At 43.0% G+C, this 22,985-nt stretch overlaps 1 protein-coding gene across 3 annotated transcripts in view; it reads left to right on the top strand.

Annotated features, from left to right (window-relative positions):
- Positions 1–22,985, top strand: part of LOC118386652 (ectonucleotide pyrophosphatase/phosphodiesterase family member 1-like) — a 65,972-nt gene that overhangs the window by 18,979 nt on the left and 24,008 nt on the right. For all 3 annotated transcript variants that reach the window (XM_035774368.2, XM_035774367.2, XM_035774369.2), the window contains exons 9-16: positions 5,274–5,383; positions 5,587–5,652; positions 5,768–5,840; positions 7,732–7,840; positions 9,585–9,716; positions 13,952–13,983; positions 14,128–14,255; positions 18,227–18,296. In XM_035774368.2, coding sequence (XP_035630261.1) covers positions 5,274–5,383; positions 5,587–5,652; positions 5,768–5,840; positions 7,732–7,840; positions 9,585–9,716; positions 13,952–13,983; positions 14,128–14,255; positions 18,227–18,296 — 720 coding nt within the window. The remainder of the gene's footprint in view (positions 1–5,273; positions 5,384–5,586; positions 5,653–5,767; positions 5,841–7,731; positions 7,841–9,584; positions 9,717–13,951; positions 13,984–14,127; positions 14,256–18,226; positions 18,297–22,985) is intronic.

Raw genomic sequence — 22,985 nt, 5'->3', positions numbered from 1 at the left:
CATGGAGCTGGAAAAATGGATGAGGAAGATGAATGTTATTGAGGAAGTTTCCCTGAACTATAGTTCCCCTGTACTGTGTTTACTAAAAACCCTAACGATAGGACATAATGACATTACAGAACTGTGCCATATAACATTCTGTATACTTATTGCACAAATAATATAATAATATAATAATAATATAATAATATAAATCTAAACATCGACTGAGAAATTACCAACCAACAAGGAGAAAATGGCGCAAAAACAAAGTCTCAGCCTTGTCACAAAACACACAGGATATAATGATATATAAAGTATTGAGTGAGAACAGTAGTTATGGGTCTTTGATCATGATACACTCTAATGAGCTTTCTATGAAAAAAGTGTTAGGCAGTTGTTTTCAGTGACAGTTCTCCTCTTTATCTCTCTGAGGTGGGCGAATTGCTCAGCTCCACATAATATCACATTTTATTTGTCACATGTGCCGAATACAACAGGTGTAGGTAGACCTTACAGTGAAATACTTACTTACAAGCCCTTAACCAACAATGCAGTTTTGAAAATAAAAAATAGTAACAAATAATTAAAGAGCAGTGGTAAAATAACAGTAGCGATGCTATATACCCTACAGGGGGTACCGGTACAGAGTCAATGTACATGTAGGCAATATGTAAATGTAGGTAGAGTTAAGGTGACTATGTATAGATAATAAACAGAGAGTAGCAGCAGAGTAAAAGAGGGGCGGGGGGTAGCCATTTGATTAGCTGTTCAGGAGTCTTATGGCTTTGGGGTAGAAGCTGTTAAGAAGTCTTTTGGACCGAGACTTGGCGCTCTGGTACCGCTTGCCCTGCGGTAGCAGAGAGAACAGTCTATGACTATGGTGGCTGGAGTCTTTGACAAATTTTTTTAGGGCCTTCCTCTGACACCGCCTGGTATAGAGGTCCTGGATGGCAGGAATCTTGGACCCAGTGATGTACTGGGCCGTATACAATACCCTCTGTAGTGCCTTGCGGTCGGAGGCCGAGCAGTTGCCGTACCAGGCAGTGATGCAACAAGTCAAGATGCTCTCGACGGTGCAGCTGTAGAACTTTTTGAGGATCTGAGGACCCATGCCAAATTATATCAGTCTCTTGAGGGGGAATAAGCTTTGTCGTGCCCTCTTCAAGACAGTTTTGGTGTGTTTGAACCATGATAGTTTGTTGGTGATGTAGACACCAAGGAACTTGACGCTCTCAACCTGCTCCACCACAGCCCCGCGATGAGAATGGGGCCGTGCTCGATCCTCCTTTTCCTGTAGTCGACATTCATCTCCTTTGTCTTGATTACGTTGAGGGAGAGGTTGTTATTCTGGCACCACACGGCCAGGTCTCTGATCTCTTCCCTATAGGCTGTCTCATCGTTGTCGGTGATCAGGCCTACCACTGTCATCGGCAAACTTAATGATGGTGTTGGAGTCGTGCCTGGCCATGCAGTCATGAGTGAGCAGGGAGTACAGGAGGGGACTGAGCACGCACCCCGGAGGGGCCCCCGTGTTGAGGATCAGTGTGGCGGAGGTGTTGTTACCAACCCATATCACCTGGGGGCTGCCCATCGGGAAGTCCAGGATCCAGTTGTAGAGGGAGGTGTTTAGTCCCAGGGTCCTTATCTTAGTGATGAGCTTTGAGGGCACTATGGTGTTGAACCCTGAGCTGTTGTCAATGAATAGCATTCTACCATAGGTGCTCCTTTTGTCCAGGTGGGAAAGGGCACCTATGTGAGAATGTTGTTCATTGACCACAGCGTTCAACACTATTGTTCCCTCCAAGCACGGATCCTGGACTTCCTGATGGGCTGACCATAGGCTGTGAGGATTGGCAACAACACATCCTCTACACTGACTCTTAACATAGGGGCCCCCTCAGAGGTGTGTCCTCAGCCCTCTGGTGTCCTCAGCCCCCTGTTCCCCTATGACTGTGTGGCTTTGCATAACACCAACTCCATCAAGTTTACAGACGACACCATGGTCCAAGGCCTGATAGCCAACAATGACATGTCAGCCTATAGGGAGATGGTAAATGAATTGGCATTGTGGCGGGACAACAACCTCTCCCTCTCAACATCAGCAAAGTAAATGAGTGAATTGTTAACTACAGAAAGTAGAAGAGGGAAGGAACATCCACATCAACAGGACTGCAGTAGAGAGGGTCAGCAGATTTAAGTTCCTCTGCATCCACATCACTGAGGACTTGACATGGACCAACACCGCCATTCTTGTCAAGAGGGTGCATCATAGGTAATATGTGTCTCTTCTACTTAAGGGGGCTGAAGACATTCGACATGCCACACCGGGTCCTCTCCAAATACTACTGCTGCACCATCGAGCGCGTCCTAAGCGGTTGCATCACGGCCAGGTACGGGAATCGCTCCGTCCACAACCGCAAGGCCCTCCCGCAGGTATTGAAGACGGCACAGTACATCACTGGGATCTTGCTCCCACCCATCCAGGTGATCTACTCGAAGCGGTGCCTGAGGAAGGCTACAGAGTCATCAAGGACACCACACACCCCAGCCACAAGCTGTCCACTCCCTTACTGTTGGGCAGGCAGTATCAGAGCATGAGGTCTGATACCAACCAGCTCAGAGACAGTTTATCTACAAGCCATCAGACTGCTGAACACTTGAACTGGACTGACCACCTGCTCCGATTCTCCGCACCTAAGCACACATGCACTCACGCAATCACACAGACATACATGCACGTACAGTGCATTTGGAAAGTATTCAGACCCCTTTCCACGTTTTCTTGCAGTTTTATTCTAAAATATAATAGTTTTTTCCCTCATCAATCGACACACAATAAACCATAATGACAAAGCAAAAAATCTGATATTTTTGCAATTGTATTAAAAATATTTACAGATATTTACACATTTACATAAGTATTCAGACCCTTTACTCAGGACTTTGTTGAAGCGCCTTTGGCAGCGATTACAGCCTTGAGTCTTCTTGGGTTTGCCGGCTAAAAGCTTGGCATACCTGTATTTGGGTAGTTTTTCCCATTCTTCTCTGCAGATCCTCTCAAACTCTTTCAGGTTGTATGGGGAGTGTCGCTGCACAGCTATTTTCAAGTCTCTCCAAAGATGTTCGATTGGGTTCAAGTCTGGGCTCTGGCTGGGCCACTCCAGGACATTCAGAGACTTGTCCCTTCCTGTTGGAAGGTGAACCTTCACCCCAGTCTGAGGTCCTGAGCTCTTTGGAGCAGGTTTTCATCAAGGATCTCTCTGTACTTTGCTCTGTTCATCCGTTCATCTCCCCATTGAAAAACATCCCCACAGCATGATGCCTCTACCACCATGCTTCACCGTAGGCACTCAGGCCAAAGAGTTCAGTCTTGGTGCCTTTTTGGCAAGCTACAAGCGGGCTGTCATGTGCCTTTTACTGAGGAGTGGCTTCGTCTGGCCACTCTACCATAAAGGCCTGATAGGTGGAGTGCTGCAGAGATGGTTGTTCTTCTGGAAGGTTCTACCATCTCCACAGAGGAAATCTGGTGCAGTTTGCAGTTTGGCCAGGCGGCCAGCTCAAGGAAGAGTCTTAGTGGTTCCATTTAAGAATGATGGAGGCCATTGTGTTCTTGGGGACCTTCAATGCTGCAGAAATGTTTTGGTACTGTTCCCCAGACACAATCCTGTCTCCGATCTCTAAGGACAATTCCTTCGACCTCATGGCTTGGTTGTTGCTCTGACATGCACTGTCAACTGTGGGACCTTTACATAGATAGGTGTGTGTCTTTCCAAATCATGTCCAATAATTTGAATTTATCACAGGTGGACTCCAAGTTTTAAAAACTTCTCAAGGATGATCAATGGAAACAGGATGCACCTGTGCTGAATTTCGAGTCTCATAGAAAAGGTTCGGAATACTTATGTAAATATGTTTTTTATTTTTTATAAATTTGCTAAAAAATTGAAAACCTATTTTCGCTTTGTCATTATGGGGTATTGTGTGTAGATTAAGTTTTAAAAAAGAAAGATGTACTTTTTTGGAGTAAGGCTGTAACGCTACAAAATGTGGAATAAGTGAAGAGGTCTGAATGTTTCTGAATGCAGAGTGTACAAAACATTAGGAACATCTGCTCTTTCCATGACAAACTGACCAGGTGAAAGCTATGATTCCTTATTGATGTCACCTGTTAAATCCACTTCAATCAGTGTAGATGATGAAGGGGAGGATACCGGTTAAAGAAGGATATTTTAAGACAATTGAGACATGGATTGTTTACGCCATTCTGAGGGTGAATGGACAAGACCAAATATTTAAGTGCCTTTGAACGGGGAAAGGTAGTAGGTGCCGGTTTGAGGCACCTGGGATTTTCGTATCGGTTTGAGTTGCTGGGATTTTCATGCTCAATAGTTTCCTGTGTGTATCAAAAAATGGTCCCCCAACCAAAGGACAACCAGCCAACTTGACATAACCGTGGGAAGCATTGGAGTCAACATGGGCCAGTATCCCTATGGAACGCTTTCGACTCCTTGTAGAGTCCATGCCCTGATGGATTGAGGCTGTTCTGAGGGCAAAAGTGGGTGCAACTCAATATTAGGAATGTGTTGCTAAGGTTTTGTACTCTGTGTGTGTATATACATTCATGCTCACACACATTGCAACTGCTGCTACCAGACTCTTATTATCATTGCTAAATACTGAATAATTTTAACCATTTTTAACCCCCTATCCCCCCTTCCCCAAAACGCGTGTAAATATTGGACTATAAATTGTGCCCAAATGTTTATTATATTCTACTGGGCCATTTACGTTATGTATGTATTATCTTTTGTTATTTTTTTGTTGCATTGTCGAGAAGGACCTTCCAAGTACACATTTTGTTGGACGGTGTACAGTATACCATGTGTATGTCCCATATGACTGATACAACTTGAAACATGCTCATGACTGTAATTAGCCATATGTGAACGCAGTCAGGAAGATTACTTTAATCCATAAATAGTGTTATTGATTAACATATACAGTAAGTAGGCCAATTCTATATCACTCGTTAGGATAAATCTTAAACTGTAATGGATAGTACTGCTTGGTCTGAACAAATTCACATAATTTAATGATATACAGTATGTAATGAACCATATGTAGGTCAGTTTTGATACGTTTATTGGGAAGATATATTTAGGTGTAATGGATTAGGTATTGGTTATTTTGATGTATTAGAATGAATGAGAAATTAGCTGTCTATAGGACTCTGCTCTTTTGACTACTAGTTCACCTCTACTATCTCCTTCGCACTCTCACTCTCTCTGTAGGTTTGGCTCACTGCCATGTACAATAAGCTGAAGTCAGCCACATTCTTCTGGCCGGGTGCTGATGTGGCCATCAAAGGAAGATTCCCCGACTTCTACAAGATGTATGACAGGTGAGAGACTTGCATAATGGTATTTCCTGTTTGTGGGCACAATAAAGAGGAGTATCTAATAAGATAGCTAATGATCCTATAACGAATACCACTTTTTTTTGTAGGATATAAATTATGAATGTTATTTGGAGCATTTTTCTGCAATGCAGTGTGTTTAAGCTATCCATAGTGATACTAAGAATAAAAGTATTTCTTTCTACCAGGAACATCCCATTCGAGGAGAGAATCTCAACCATATTTCAATGGCTGAATTTGCCTCAAGGGGAAAGGTATATTATGCATCTCATAACCATTATATACTGTAATCCTGATTTTGAAGGACAGACCACTTACATCTTTTGAGAGGACAACATAGAACAGAGTGTGTAATCTGTTTTCTTGTAGACCTGATTTCTACACTCTGTACCTGGAGGAACCAGACTCTGCTGGCCATAGATACGGACCAATGAGCAGTCAGGTATGATCCAGCTCTACTCATTAAAACCGACCAATCCATTGCGTAAGTAATTCATAACCAATCAAAACAGGCCCAGCAAAGGCACCCTCTGTGCGGTCTGAAACAACATGTTTTGGACATTAACAAGGCAACACTTTTTTTTTTTTTTTTTTACTATCTTGTCTCATTGCTACAACTCCCGTACAGGCTCGAGAGGGACAAAGGTTGACAGTCATGCATCCTCCGATACACAACCCAACCAAGCCACACTGCTTCTTTAACACAGCGAGCATCCAACCCAGAAGCCAGCCGCACCAATGTGTCGGAGGAAACACCGTGCACCTGGCAACCTTGGTTAGCGTGCACTGCGCCCGGCCCGCTGGTGCGCGATGAGACAAGGATATCCCTACCGGCCAATCCCTCCCTAACCCGGACGACGCTATGCCAATTGTGCGTCGCCCCACGGACCTCCTGGTCGGGGCCGGTTACGACAGAGCCTGGGCGCGAACCCAGAGTCTCTGGTGGCGCTGCAGTGCCAAGGCCAGTGCACCACTGCGCCACCCGGGAGGCCTTGCGACACTCCATCTTAACTCATCCCCCGATAGTATTTGTTTTCTCTTAAAGACCAGAAAGAAAACGCTGCTCAGTACGCCTGCTACGTTAGGTTACGACAAAGGCGACAAATTAGTCAGCAAGAAATTTGGACCTTGTATAGATGATGTGGTGGTTAACAACAAAACCAACGCATGTCAACTATGGGACAAAACAGACAGCTTGGCTTAGATTGACATGTAAATCTTGTCTCCAATGTTTATTTTAAAAAAATATATACTTTTGCACAATGAACACTTGTCTCTCAATTACATTGTTACAGTTGTTGGTTAGCTGGCTAGCAAATTTTAGTCATATTAGCATAGACGTGACATTAGTCAAAATAAGACATGGTATCACCTACGATTCCCCACATGGCAGTTTCTTGTCAATTGTTGCTTGCTATCTGGAATCGCAACAACACCTAGCCTCCAGGATCACAACAACACATGGCCTTCTTCCCCATTGAAGCGTGCGCAATGTTGTTGTGACGTCTATAACGTGTTGTGTTATGTTGTTATTAATCTTGTATGTATCCGTCACCACAAAAAGTTCCCCCTCGGCCCACATAAAAAATAGTACAGTTTACTAAAGAATACTATTGTACTTCCAATTGAATTCTGTAGTAAACTGTAGAATTCTGTACTCCACACTAGTGTCCCTTGATATAGTCCTTCTATATGTGATACGCCATGGGTAATATCAATTTTTATAGTTTACTTCGCTACTTGAATCATCTCTCTCCGCTCTTCCGCTCCGTGCCACTCTCTACACAGGCCTAGCAACGCCCCCTGTCACTCAAGGAGCGCATTTGATGTTCCTCAACCAAGAGACACTTGCGGTCAGGCTGCATGGTCGATGCAGCACACGCAACAATGTTGATGACAATGATGCCGTTTTCTCTTTTCTTCTTAATAGAAATCCACTAGTTCTATAATGACACTGTTAGTTTGTGTTTCTTACACCAGCCAACAACTAGTTTGTCTTTTCTTAGCAAGTTGCCCTAAATCTTGTGAGATGCTAATTGTTAGCCGCTAATGCTAGTAGCTAGCTAATAAATGTACTGAGTGAGAGCAAACGTAGCTAGCTAATTGTTAAGATAATTATATTCTCAATGTTCATAAACTGAACTTCAATTGAACAACTCGGTCTGCTACCAAGAATTTATAAGATTCTTGTTGAAATTAAACAGACAGAGGCCAGTCTACAATAGCCAGCAACGTTTATTTACGAGAGCTCTGCCAATCATATCATGTACTGTAGTATATAAATATAGTATACTATAGTATTTTTTTTTAATTGAATGACTATTTGTTTGCAGGTGATTGAGGCCCTGCTGAACGTAGACAGGTTGTTGGGATTTCTAATGGACGGCCTGAAACAGAAGAACCTACACCACTGTGTCAACCTGGTGCTCCTGTCTGACCACGGTGAGCAGTGTTGCCACAACAATCAGATCACACTGTACACAGACAGTACTGTATTAGTCTGTGGTCTCTGCGATCAAAAGTAGAATCGGCATCCTTAATTTATACACAGCATTCAGATGAATGGTAGATACTGTAGGATGGGGAAGTGAATCGACTTACTCCTTGTGGCGCAAAGGGCCTCGGAAAGGAAAAGTACAGCACAGGAGAGAAGCACTAGAAAACAATGTGGAAGCAAGGGAGGCAAAGGAAATTGACTAATTTAATGTCTTTTGACGTGAAAGACAAGTGTTGAAGTACTTCATTTTATGGCTCTGCTGTAAATCTGAAGTGATGCAATCGTGAGCATCTGCTACTCCTCAAAATGAAAGAGGTCTAGGGAAGAAAAGATGAAGTAAAGATTTTCCTCCATTCCTTAGTGAACCATAAAAACAATGAGCTCATATCGCAAGTCGGTATCTGCCAGGAGAATGATGACAAACATCCCTTAGCTATTATATAATGGCTACATTACTGTTCTCATAACCTAGTAATCCACTATCAAACTTGCTTATGGAGTTATTTTAATTTACATGCACCAGCTTTTATTGTACTAGTAGCACAAATGACATGGCACTTAGCATCATAGTCAATATTTGCATATTATCACAAGATCCACAATATTTTTGTAGAACTCTTCCATATTACGGCGGCAGGGTAGCATAGTGGTTAGAGCGTTGAATTAGTAACCGGAAGGTTGCAAGTTCAAACCCTCGAGCTGACAAGGTACAAATCTGTCATTCTGCCCCTGAACAGGTAGTTAACCCACTGTTCCTAGGCTGTCATTGAAAATAAGAATTTGTTCTTAACTGACTTGCCTAGTTAAATAAAGGTAAAAAATGTTTTTTTACCATATTGTCCTCTAAGCTATAGCCTCTGCTCTAGGGCCCTCCATTGTGGGAGTGTTTGAATGTTTACTGTCAGCCATACATACTCAGCTTTTGCTGAGACCTAGCACCTGTTGCGTGGAAATCACATGCCAGAGCGGAAATCGTTGAAAAACAAGGTCAGTGTTGAACGCTGGAACACCATGACTGTGAGCTGAGCGTGAGGAAGCCAGGGAGGTTCACAGAGTAGAGATCTGTGAAGAAGATTCTCGCAACATCTGCATTACATGTGACGTGTCTAGTCTTGTAATTATGTGTGTAAAGGATGAGCCGATAGCTGCTGGCCGCTCAACTGGCCTTGTAATAAGCTCCACGTTGCAGGGTTGTAATTTTGATGTTGGGTTTGTTGGTTGGTGATATACAGCATATGGGAATATCCTTTTTATTTAGGCTTTTATCACAGATGCATTGATCTTTGGGTTATTTTTAGTCATGAAAAGGTTGTCGTTTTCACATCTGCTTTTGAAATTGATTGATTATGAAATGAGGATGGAATCCTAGTATCAATAGTCCGTGTAAACAATTTCAAGTAAATAGAATGCTGACATACTGTATATGAACTTCCTCTGTTGCAGCTTTATTCTCTCTTTGAAATCTGGTACAGATAAGACAGTGTGATTATGGAGCCGTTTGAAGTCCTATACTGTCGTTTATTGTCCTACATTTCTCTCTGCTCGTTTCTCCAAATTGCTCTGACTGCCCAGTTGCCAGGAACAACAATACAAACAACATCGACTGTTTCTTTTTTGTGTGTGTGTGTGTGTGTGTGTGTGTGTGTGTGTGTGTGTGTGTGTGTGTGTGTGTGTGCACTGTAATTGCAGGAATGGAGGAAGCTTCCTGCAAGAAGGCTGCATTCGTGAACTCGTACCAGGACAACGTGGATGACTTCACTGTCGTCCAAGGCCCTGCTGCACGAATCCGACCCAAGAGAGTCCCTGAAGACTTCTACTCCTGTGAGTTTTTGTTGATGATAACGTGTCACTTCCAACTGTCTTCCTGCCCTTACATTGCAATGCCATCCAGTGTTACAGCTGGTTCCAATTTGCTTCCTTCCACTTGGCCCTTACCCTTTGTTAATATATAACAAGATGGCGCCGATAGACATGGTCGCCCTGTTCATGTCTCCTAAGCAACTTTTCATTACGTATAGTTTTTTGTGTTATTTCTCACCTTTATTAGCTCAGAATGTCCTTTGCATTATTATATACAGCCAGAAATAACTTTGGGATATTAGAGCGGCGGTAACTCACTGGCATTTCGATCAGAAATATGACTTTCCTGAATTGGATTCTTCATTCGTCCCCCCCCCCTTATCCCAGAGACTGCTCCAAGACAGCCGGCGGAGACGAGGTAGTCCGACCCTCATACCACCCACTGCTTCCGAGTATATTGTAATCGTATAGTAACCAAAAAAGTGTTAAACAAATCAAGATATATATATATATTTTTTATAGTTGAGATTCTTCAAAGTAGCCACCCTTTGCCTTGACAGCTTTGCACACCCGTGGCATTCTCTCAACCAGCTTCAAGGAGTAGTCATCTGGAATGCAGTTCAATTAACAGGTGTGCCTTGTTAAGTTAATTTGTGAAAATGACTTTCTTCTTAATGCGTTTCAGCCAATCAGTTGTGGTGTGACAAGGTAGGGGTGGTATACAGAAGATGGCCCTATTTGGTAAAAGACCAAGTCCATATTATGGCAAGAACAGCTCAAATAAGCCAAGAGAAATGCCCGTCCATTACTTTAAGACATGAAGGTCAATCAATCCGGAACATTTCAAGAACATTAAAAGTTTCTTCAAGTGCTGTCACAAAATCCATCAAGCACTATGATGAAACTGGCTCTCATGAGGACCGACACAGGGAATGAAGACCCAGAGTTATGTTGCAGAGGTTAAATTCTTTATAGTTACTAGCCTCAGAAATTGCAGCCCAAATAAATGCTTCAGGGTTCAAGTAACAGACACATCCCAACATCAACTGTTCAGAGAAGTCTGCGTGAATCAGGCCTTCATGGCCGAATTGCTGCAAAGAAACCACTACTAAAGGACACCAATAATAAGAAGAGACTTGCTTGGGCCAAGAAACACGAGCTATGGACATTAGACCGGTGGAAATCTGTCCTTCAGTCTGATGAGTCCAAATTTGAGATTTTTGGTTCCAACTGCCGTGTCTTTGTGAGACGCAGAGTAGGTGAACGGATGATCTCCGCATGTGTGGTTCCCACCGTGAAGCATAGAGGAGGTGTGGGGTACTTTCTGTGAGTTATTTAAAATTCAAGGCACAGTTAACCAGCATGGCTACCACAGCATTCTGCAGCGGTACGCCATCCCATCCCATTTGTTTTTCCAACAGGACAATGACCCAAAACACACCTCCAGGCTGTGTAAAGGCTATTTGACCAAGAAGGAGAGTGATGGGGTGCTGCATCAGATGACCTGGCCTCCACAATCACCTGACCTCAACCCAAATTGAGATGATTTAGGATGAGTTTGACCACAGAGTGAAGGAAAAGTAGCCAACAAGTGCTCAGCATATGTGGGAACTCTTTCAAGACTGTTGGAAAAGCATTCCAGGTGAAGAGAATGCCAAAGTGTGCAAAGATGTCATCAAGGAAAAGGTGGTTACTTTGAAGAATCCCAAAAACACTTTTTGGTTACTCCATGATTCCATATGTGTTATTTCATAGTTTTGATGTCTCCACTATTATTCTACATTGTAGAAAATGGCAAAAATAAAGAAAAATCCTTGAATGAGTAGGTGTCAACTTTTGACTGGCACTGTATGTGGCAGGGACTCTAGACAATCTCGGATTATAAAGGGGAAAACCAGCCACATCGGACACTGACGTCTTCATCCCAGACAAGCTAAACCCCTCGTTTCCCCTCTTCGAAGGAAACACAGTGCCGCTGATGCAGGCCACCACCCCTCTAGTGGATTGTGAGCTCTCGTTCTCTGTGCCGACGTGAGTCAGACATTTAAGTGTGTTAACTTTTGCAAGGCTGAAGGCCTCCCTATTAGGGGTGGGCGGTATCCAGATTTTCATATTGTCATACCGTCCTTCTCTCACACCAGGATATACGATATTACTGGTTTAGTACACAAGGGGGTGCCAAATAAAGCAAAAAGGCCCATTACCAGAATGCTGACAAAATTAGCACAATTAATAGCGAATTTCCATGGTGGCTGCTAGTTAAATATGCTAATGAGCGTAAACAAAGATAAACGAATTGCAAAGACGGGTAATCCAGCTGATAAAGTTATACATACACTACCGGTCAAAAGTTTTAGAACATCCAGTGGCTATTTCCAAATACCCTGGTATACGGTATACAGCCCAACCCAAATCCCTAGCCCTCAGAGCATGTGCAGACCAGCTGGCTGGAGTGTTTACGGACATATTCAATCTCTCCCTATACCTGTCTGTTGTCCCCACTTGCTTCAAGATGTCCACCATGCTCCGTAGCATTCACTTCTGTCATGAAGTGCCTTGAGAGGCTAGTTAAGGATCATATCACCCTCACCTTATCCAACACCCTAGACCCACTGTAATTTGCACACCACCCAAATAGATCCATGGACAACGCCATCGCAGTGCCCTATACTATCTGGACAAGAGGTATTCCTATATAAGAATGCTGTTCATTCACTACAGCTCAGTCTTCAACACCATAGTACCCTCTAAGCTCTGGGCCTTGTGTTGGAACTCCGCCCTGTACAACTGGGTCCTGGACTTCCTGACAGGCTGCACCCATTTGGTGAGGTAGGAAACAACACCTCCACTGTGCTAATCCTCAACACAGGGGCCCAACAAGGGTGTGTACTCATCCACCCTCCTGTACTCCCTGTTCACCCATGACTGCATGGCCATGCACGTCTCCAACTCAATCATCGAGTTTGCAGACGACACAACTATGGTAGGCCTGATTACCAACAATAACGAGACAGCCTACAGGGAGCAGGTGAGGGGCCCTGGTGGAGTGGCCCAGGAAAATAACCTCTCCATCAACAAAACAAAGGAGCTGATTGTGGACTTCAGTAGACAGCAGAGGGAGCACGCCCCCATTCACAACGACGGGCCGCAGTGGAGAAGGTGAAAAGTTTCAAGTTCTTTGGCATACACATCACTGACAATCTGAAATGGTCCACCCACACAGACAAGTGTGGTGAAGAATGGCGCAACAGCGCCTCTTCAACCTCAGGAGGCTAAAGAAATGTGGCTTGGCCCCTAAGACCCTCAAACTTGTAAAGATAGAGAGCACCCTGTCAGGCTGTGTCACCGCTTGGTACGGCAACTGCACCATCCGCAACCGCAGGGCTCTGCAGAGGGTGGTGTGGTCTGCCCAACACATCGCTGGGGGCACACTGCCTGCCCTCTAGGAAATCTACAGCACCCAGCGTCACAGGAAGGCCAAGAAGATCATCAAGGACCTCAGCCACACAAGCCTTGGCCTGTTCACCCCACTAGGTCAGTACATGTGCCTCAAAGCTGGGACAGAAGCTGTTTTTCAGTCTCTCGATCTCAAGGCCATCAAACTGATAAATAGTCACCACACCCACAAACCAACTGCTAAATAGGTGTATGCGACCAATCAAATTTGATGTTTGCAGATCTGTAAGCAATTTTAAATCCCTCGGTCTTAAAATTTAAATCTAGGCCTCCCTGGTGGCACAGTGGTCTAAGGCACTGCATCGCAGTGTGAGCTGTTCCACCAGAGACTCTGGGTTCGAGCCCAGGCTCTGTCACAGCCAGCTGCGACCGGGAGTCCAATGTGGCGGCGCCTAATTGGCCCAGTGTCGTCCGGGTTAGGGAGGGTTTGAACGACAGGGATATCCTTGTCTCGTCGCGCACTAGCGACTCTCTGTGGCGTTTCCTCCGAAACATTGGATGTGCGTTGTGTCAAGAAGCAGTGCGGCTTGGTTGGGTTGTGTTTCGGAGGACGCATGGCCTCTCCCGAGTCCGTACGGGAGTTGCAACGATGAGACAAGACTGGAACTACTAAAAATGTATTTTTTAAATCTCTCTCTCTGTTTGAGCAGAGATGAAATCCACTTAGTGAAAACTAAGACACTCAGACCTTCCAGATCTGCAAACATAAGAACGTTGGGGCCAAGGGGAAGGCGTAAAAAATGTTTTGGGATGGGGAATGACCCTTGGGTTAACAACCGTGTCTGTTTTCATTCCCTCAGTCGACTATGAAGGCCTGGTGAAGAATCTGTCGGTATGTGAAGTATTCGTGCCCCATTGAGTTCTGTGTTCATAGGATGAATTGAAAATGATCTGCTTGCCTTACCTCATGTCAGACAGGCCTCTCCCTCTGCCCCTTCATTGACTCTCCACTCTCCTCTTGCTGTGCGTTTTGAAGTGCAGGATCCCTGACCAGCCCATGAGGCCCTACCTAAAAGAGCACCTCCCCAAACGGATGCACTTCGCTAACAACGTGCGCATCGAGAGGGCCCATCTCTACATGAAACCTGGTTGGCAGGCAGCACTGTATGTCAAAATATCCAGCTATATATTATTTTCTGTTTCTCTTTGTCTTTCTCTGAAGTCTATGCCTGATTCTCTGAAATCCCTTACCCCACTATATGTGTTATGTTTTCTTAAACAGGACGTTTTAGAGTGATCACAGAACCTGAACTGCACTTTTGGCTTTACTCTAGCATTAAGCCAAAGTAACTGTTACTGTTTACTAACCAAAGTAAATAAGTACCCTTTCAAAGTTGCTTGAGTTAGCCTACTCATCACGGCTCAATTTAATCCGTACTGATTAGAACTACTTGTGTCCTTCACTTTAAATGTTGTGCCTACATGCACTTGTCCCTACATGCACTTTGAAAGTAGTTACAGGTACTGGCAAAATGTCATCCCACTTTATATTTCCTGCTTGTTAGGTTCAACTGTCTGTTGCAAAGAGACAATATTCGACAAGACGACTTGGAAACAATGACCCCTGAAATTTTCAACAGCTGCCACAAATTATAAGTGATAGCTTATTTTATCATAAAGTATGCTTATTAACATACCAGAAATTAGATGTGGGCAAAGTGGTTGCCATGGACACATGATTTGTTTTTTTGCCAATGTTTGGACAGAATTTAGGGATTTCTGAAATGGGAACGGAAAGCTTTTTCCTGTTGATCAGGTTGCCACAACTGAGGATTTGAGAGGCTATTTTAGTTTGGTTGGTTTATACAGCTGTCCAATTGATAATTCCTCTATTTGAGTGTTGTATACACACTGTATGGCAGATGTACACTGAGTGTACAGAACACCTGCTCTTTCCATGACATACAGTACCTTGCAAAAGTATTCATCCCCTTTGGCGTTTTTCCTATTTTGCATTACAACCTGTTATTGAAATAGTTTTTATGTGGAGTTCATGTAATGGACATACACAAAATAGTCCACATTGGTGAAGTGTAATGAAAAAAATAACTAGTTTCAAAAAATTCAAAGAAATACAAAACAGAAAAGTGGTGCATGCATATGTATTCACCCCCTTTGCTATGAAGTCCCTAAATAAGATCTGGTGTAACCAATTACCTTCAGAAGTCACAGAATTTGTTAGATTGCACACAGGTGGACCTTATTTAAGTGTCACATGATCTCAGTGCATATATATATATATATATATATATATATATATATATATATATAATATACTTACACACACACACACAACTGTTCTGAAAGGCCCCAGAGTCTGCAGCACCACTAAGCAAGGGGCACCACCAAGCAAGCGGCACTATGAAGACCAAGGTGCTCTCCAAACAGGTCAGGGACAAAGTTGTGGAGAAGTACAGATCAGGATTGGGTTATAAAAAAAATATCTGAATCTTTGAACATCCCAAGGAGCACCATTAAATCCATTATTAAAACATGCGGTCCAGGCACGGAGGGCATTAATCAGAGGCAACAAAGAGACCAAAGATAACCCTGAAAGAGCTGCAAAGCTCCACAGCGGATATTGGAGTATCTGTCCATAGGACCACTTTAAGCCGTACACTCCACAGAGCTGGGATTTACGGAAGAGTGGCCAGAAAAAAAGCCATTGCTTAAAGAAAAAAAATAACATTACATTTTACATTTAAGTCATTTAGCAGACGCTCTTATCCAGAGCGACTTACAAATTGGTGCATTCACCTTATGACATCCAGTGGAACAGCCACTTTACAATAGTGCATCTAAATCTTTTAAGGGGGGGTAGAGAGCATTTCAGAGATCTGAATACAAAAAACTGTCCGACAGCAAGATCCAGTATTTAAGTTCCTCACATGACAAGCTTAACGTTATGACTATAACTAATGTTCCCTCTACTTACTCAACATACCATGGGGAAATACAATCATTCCCCATGCCGACGCAAACGGATACTAAATGAAAAGGCGCATGGCAGACCACCCAGACCTGACCCCGCAAGATGAGTCAGTTTTGTCAATTTATTCATTGTCTTTCGTTTGAAACACTCCTGTCAATGTTGAGTAAGGACACACACCTAATTAGGCATATAGAAGTAGGACGAGTCTACCTGGCCTGCGCACAAATGTAGGCCTATAAATGTGCCCACTTGGGGATGCCTGATAGTATTTCTGATTGTCTTAACGCACCACCACTAATGAGTTGTGGAGCTTCTCAAAGCAATGCTTTATTCACCTCAAACAGCAAGTAAACAAAGTCTAATCAGAATCAATTGCAAATGAGAATAGTTCCTCAAAGTATTTGAAAAATATTTCCAGCTCTCGCCCTTTCGATAACCACTCGGCATGAAAGGGAAAAATGTAATGCTCTGATCCAGTGGAAATGTCATAAAATACCTGATTACTTCTTAGCCCCTTTCACAAATAGCCGACAACTGTGTCTGTCCAGAACTCACTGGCACGGGAAACTGAGAGCCCAGAATATTTTATACAATGTTTCAAGTTCATTGTAGACAGGCCATGTGATTTATAGTATATTTATTTGCAATGCTTTAATTTGTTGGCTTTATGTAGACAATTTGTTTTTACATAGTTGGCAATGGCAATAAAAGTTACTTATAATTTTAATTTAGATAGAATGTAGATGAATCACAGACAATGATTTTGAGATACTATTATAAATTAAATGAAACTGTTCCACGAAAATGGCATATGAAAACCATAACTGGCACGCAGACTGGTAGAAATGGTCAGATAAATTTGCACTCCAAATGTAGGTTGCCGACTACTTGTGTTGCCTATTACCGGCCATGTCAGAATTTACAAAGGCCTCCAGGAGTAGGTGGTTCGGTTAGAGTCTTTTCTCTTCTGGTTAGACTATATTGATTTAATGGCATGAAAATAAACTGGCTGAATATTATACAATAACTTATCAACAGCTCTAACAATTTGACCTCCACAGGAAATAAGTACACGTTTGGTGTTCACCAAAAAGCACGTGGGAGACTCCACAAACATATGGAAGAAGGTACTCTGGTCAGATGAGACTAAAATGTAGATTTTTGGCCATCAAGGAAAACGCTATGTCTGGCGCAAACCCAACACCTCTCATCTCCCTGAGAACACCAACCCCACAGTGAAGCATGGTGGTGGCAGCATCATGTTGTGGGGATGTTTTTCATCGGCAGCAACTGGGAAACTGGTCAGAATTAAAGGAATGATGGATGGCGCTAAATACAGGGAAATTCTTGAGGGAAACCTGTTTGTCTTCCAGAGATTTGAGACTGGGACGGAGGTTCACCTTCCAGCAGGACAATGTCCCTAAGCATACTGCTTAAGCAACACTTGAGTGGTTTAAGGGAAAACATTTAAATGTCTTGGAATGGCCTAGTCAAAGCCCAGACCTCAATCCAATTGAGTATCTGTGGTATGACTTAGATTGCTGTACACGCGGAACACATCCAACTTGAAGGAGCTGGAGCAGTTTTGCCTTGAAGAATGGGCAAAAATCCCAGTGGCTAGATGTGCCAAGCTTATAGAGACATTCCCCAAGAGACCTGCAGCTGTAACTGCTGCAAAAGGTGGCTCTACAAGTATTGACTTTGGGGGGGTGAATAGTTATGCACGCTCAAGTTTTCAGTTTTTTTTGTCTTGTTTGTTTCACAATTAAAAACTATTTTGCATCTTCAAAATGGTAGGCATGTTATCAAATGATACAAACCGATCGATTTTAATTCCAGGTTATAAGGCAACAAAATAGGAAAAATGCCAACGGGTTGAATACTTTCGCAAGCCACTGTAGACTGACCAGGGGAATACAGCTATGATTCTTGCTACCATGTTGTTGTCATGTGTTGCTGCCATGCTATGTTGTGGTCTTTAGGTCTCTCTTAATGTAGTGTTGTGTTGTTTGGTCGTGATGTGGGGTGCAACTCAATATTAGGAAGCGGTTCCTAATGTTTTTTACACTCCGTGTATAACTCTGTGGAGGTGGAATGTCCTTTCTATGAATGGAATAATGGTTTTTCATTTCTTTCTCCACAGCCAGCCAAAAGAAATCAAGTACTGCAGTGGTGGATTCCACGGCTCGGATAACGTCTTCAAAAACATGCAGGTCAGGGGAGGGGAGAAGGATGCGTGTATGTCAGCTGATACAGTGTGAAATTACAGCAGTGAATTGAAAACTTTGCATTCTTGTTTTTGCCTTCGTATACACACCTGGTTTAAATCGGCAAAGCTTGCGGATGAGTTGCTCATTTGAATCAGCTGTATATTGCTATGGCAAAAACAAAAATCTGTGCCCCTTTGGGTCCCCAGGACCAGGATTAATTAATACTGCACGATGCATGCTATTTTTATTTGGACGTGACAAGGTTCTGTGATGACTACTGCAGAGGTAGCCTAGCCTGGTCCCATATATGTTTGTGCTCTCTTGCCAACTCCTATGGTCATTATCATGCCAAATGTTCCAAACAGATCTGGGACCAGGCTACTACTGAGGAGCCTCAGTTGGTTGAAGTATGTCAGAGATTCTTTAGGTTAAATCATGCTATTGTTGCTGAACCCAGAGGGAACATAGAGTTGAAGTGGGAAGTTTACATATACTTAGGTTGGAGTTATTAAAACTAGTTTTTCAACCACTCCCTAAATGTATTGTTAAAGTTTTGGTAGGTCGGTTAGGACATCTACTTTGTGCATGACACAAGTTTACATACACTACGTTGACTGTCCCTTTAAACAGCTTGGAAAATTCCAGAAAATTATGTCCTGGCTTTAGAAGCTTCTGATAGGCTAATTGACATAATGAGTTAATTGGAGGTGTACCTTTGGATGTATTTCAAGGCCTACCTTCAAACCCAGTGCCCCTTCTCTTGACATCATGGGAAAATCAAAAGAATCAGCCAAGACCTCAGAAAAAAATATTCAAGTCTGGTTCCAAACACCTGTACAAACAATAGCACGCAAGTATAAACACCATGGGAGGACGCAGCCGTCATACCGCTCAGGAAGGAGACGCGTTCTGTCCCAGAACAACAGCAAAGGACCTTGTGAAGATGCTGGAGGAAATGGGTACAAAAGTATCTACAGTGTGGCAAAAAACTACTTTGTCAGCCACCAATTGTGCAAGTTCTCCCACTTAAAAAGATGAGAGAGGCCTGTCGTTTTCATAATAGGTACACTTCCACTATGACAGACAAAATTAGAAAAAAAAATCCAGAAATCCAGAAAATCACATTGTAGGATTTTTTATTCATTTATTTGCAAATTATGGTGGAAAATAAGTATTTGGTCAGCTACAAACAAGCAACATTTCTGGCTCTCACAGACCTGTAACTTCTTATTTAAGAGGCTCCTCTGTCCTCCACTCGTTACCTGTATTGATGGCACTTGTTTGAACTTGTTATCAGTATAAAATACCTGTCCACAACCTCAAACAGTCACACTCCAAACTCCACTAAGGACACCAGAAACACAATTGTAGACCTGCACATGGCTGGGAAGACTGAATCTGCAATAGGTAAGCAGCTTGGTTTGAAGAAATCAACTGTGGGAGCAATTATTAGGAAATGGAAGATATACAAGACCACTGATAATCTCCCTCGATCTGGGGCTCCACACAAGATCTCACCCCGTGGGGTCAAAATGATAACAAGAACAGTGAGCAAAAATCCCAGAACCGCACAGGGGGACCTAGTGAATGACCTGCAGAGAGCTGGGACCAAAGTAACAAAGCCTACCATCAGTAACACACTACCCCGCCAGGGACTCAAATCCTGCAGTGCCAGACGAGTCCCCCTGCTTAAGCCAGTATATGTCCAGGCCCGTCTGAAGTTTGCTAGAGAGCATTTGGATGATCCGGAAGAAGATTGGGAGAATGTCATATGGTCAGATGAAACCAAAATATAACTTTTTGGTAAAAACTCAACTCGTCGTGTTTGGAGGAAAAAGAATGCTGAGTTGCATCCAAAGAACACCATACCTACTGTGAAGCATGGGGGTGGAAACATCATCCTTTGGGGCTGTTTTTCTGCAAAGGGACCAGGACGACTGATCCGTGTAAAGGAAAGAATGAATGGGGCCATGTATCGTGAGATTTTGAGTGAAAACCTCCTTCCATCAGCAAGGGCATTGAAGATGAAAAGTATCTGGGTCTTTCAGCATGACAATGATCCCAAACACACCGCCCGGGCAACGAAGGAGTGGCTTTTCAAGGTCCTGGAGTGGCCTAGCCAGTCTCCAGATCTCAACCCCATAGAAAATCTTTGGAGGGAGTTGAAAGTCCGTGTTGCCCAGCAACAGCCCCAAAACATCACTGCTCTAGAGAAGATCTGCATGCAGGAATGGGCCAAAATACCAGCAACAGTGTGTGAAAAATTTGTGAAGACGTACAGAAAACGTTTGACCTCTGTCATTGCCAACAAAGGGTATATAACAAAGTATTGAGACAATTTTGTTATTGACCAAATACTTATTTTCCACCATAATTTGACCAACAATGTGATTTTCTGGATTTTTTTTCTCATTTTGTCTGTCATAGTTGAAGTGTACCTATGATGTAAATTACAGGCCTCTCATCTTTTTAAGTGGGAGAAGTTGCACAATTGGTGGTTGACTAAATACTTTTTTGCCCCACTGTATGTGGAGGGAAATACTAACTAAATGAGATGGTTAAGATGTTAATGGGGGACTTTGAGCAGTTCTGGAACGGTTCCGGCTGACATTTGTGTACAAAGCGCTCTGAACGTCGTAGGGTCCCGTGCCTTTATACAGTGCCTTCGGAAAGTATTGAGACCCCTTGACTTTTTTCACATTTTATTATGTTGCAGCCTTATTCTAAATGTATTTTTAAAAAAATCATAATAATCCTCCTCATTCTACGCACAATACCCTATAATGACAAAACAAAAACATTAAAAAATAATCTAAAAATTAAAAACATACCTTATTTACCTTTTGCTATGAGACTCAAAATTGAGCTCAGGTGCATCCTGTTTCCATTGATCATCCTTGAGATGTTTCTACAACTTGATTGGAGTCCACCTGTGGTAAATTCAATTGATTGGACATGTTTTGGAAAGGCACACACATGTCTATATAAGGTCCCACAGTTGACAGTGCATGTCACAGCAAAAACCAAGCCATGAGGTCAAAGGAATTGTCCGAAGAGCTCCAAGACAGGATTGTGTCGCCACAGATCTGGGAAAGGGTACCAAAAACATTTATGCAGCATTGAAGGTCCCCAACAACACAGTGGCCTCTATTATTCTTAAATGGAAGATGTTTGGATCCTCCAAGAGCTGGCCACCCGGCCAAACTGAGCAAGAACCTGATGGTAACTCTGACAGAGTTCCTCTGGAAATGGGAGAACCTTCCAGAAGGACAACCATCTCTGCAGCACTCCACCAATCAGGCCTTTATGGTATAGTGGTCAGACGGAAGCCACTCCTCAGTAAAAGGCACATGACAGCCCGCTTGGAGTTTGCCAAAAGGCACCTGAAGACTCCAGTGGCGGATGGTGACTTGAAACATTTTAGAGTATGGGAGACCATGGTATAGGCACAGAACGCATGGAGACAAGTGTCTTTCAAATGTCGTTAAATAATTTTAACCTAAAGCATTTAATAAAGACATTTATAGTACAATATTATGGGGAAGGGATCACAGCAGTGATTGCATGAGGGAGGGTATGAGTTAAGGTGTTCAGAGGCTTGACTTCAGTGCAGGACAGGATTTGACACTACACAGTTAGACAAAAGAGCTAAGAATGAGTTAGTCCAAGCAAGGAGTAAAATCATTGATGTGTAATAATGTGATTGTGTATGTGATTGACTCTACATATAGTAATGAGGGAAAATTGACAGGTCTACTCAGTGCTTGGAGAGGAAACATTCAATGTGCCAGTGGATGAGACATGGCTTCAGTTCATGTCAGGAGAACATTGACAATGGTAGTGGAGTGGTCATCACCTCTTAATCCATGGGACTTAGCTGTAAATACAAATAGCAGATACATTCCATTACAGCTGTGCCATCGTAGGTTTGGGCACGAGTTTCTCAATGAAGTTAAACACCGACATCTCAAAATTCATAAAGTCAAACACAGACTGCGCATCTCGCCCATTTGACACCTCAAAGTAGCCCAAGACTCATTCCTGAATAAAGCCCTGTTCATCTACATACCTGACAATAACTGTCAACTGCAAGCAGACTGGTGGCACCATAGGTCCCAGAGCGGTGGGGAAATTTTTACCCCCTGGGGCCTGGAGTTTTTTTCCTTCGTTTTTTCCTTATGTTAACATAACTAGGAAAACTCTGGACCCTATAATGTATGACAGTGATTAATCAGTTGTAAAACGTTTTATATGGGCTATGTTGGGACTGGTTTTTCCTAATCAGCAATGAACCCATTCAAACTGCAGCTACCTTATATTTGTTCTTATAAATTATATTTAGACTAGATCAGGAGGGGGATTTCCTCTACCCAGACACATAGACAACAACTGATAGACAATAGAACTCACAGGGCTGAGCTTGCGTTATGCATGTTTGTATCATTCTGGCCTATGCAACTGTAGGCCTTAAAACATTTACTCACATCTGTCGTCACAATTATGTTGATTGATTAATTTAGGCTTAAAATCGTATAGGCAGCCTAGCCAACCCAATTTTGAATATAATCAACATTTGATCACATTCACATTTTTTCCTGACACACAAATGGACTATGAATTACCAATTAGTTACCCTGACCAGACGGACTGGGCGCATAGGCTGTATGCAGCTGCTCTTATTAGTAGTCTACA

The sequence above is a fragment of the Oncorhynchus keta genome, chromosome 8 (genome assembly GCF_023373465.1).
Source record: "Oncorhynchus keta strain PuntledgeMale-10-30-2019 chromosome 8, Oket_V2, whole genome shotgun sequence".
NCBI classification, from domain to species: Eukaryota; Metazoa; Chordata; class Actinopteri; order Salmoniformes; family Salmonidae; genus Oncorhynchus; species Oncorhynchus keta.
Note: the sequence above shows the minus strand (reverse complement) of the source record. Positions and strands in the feature narration are given on the sequence as shown.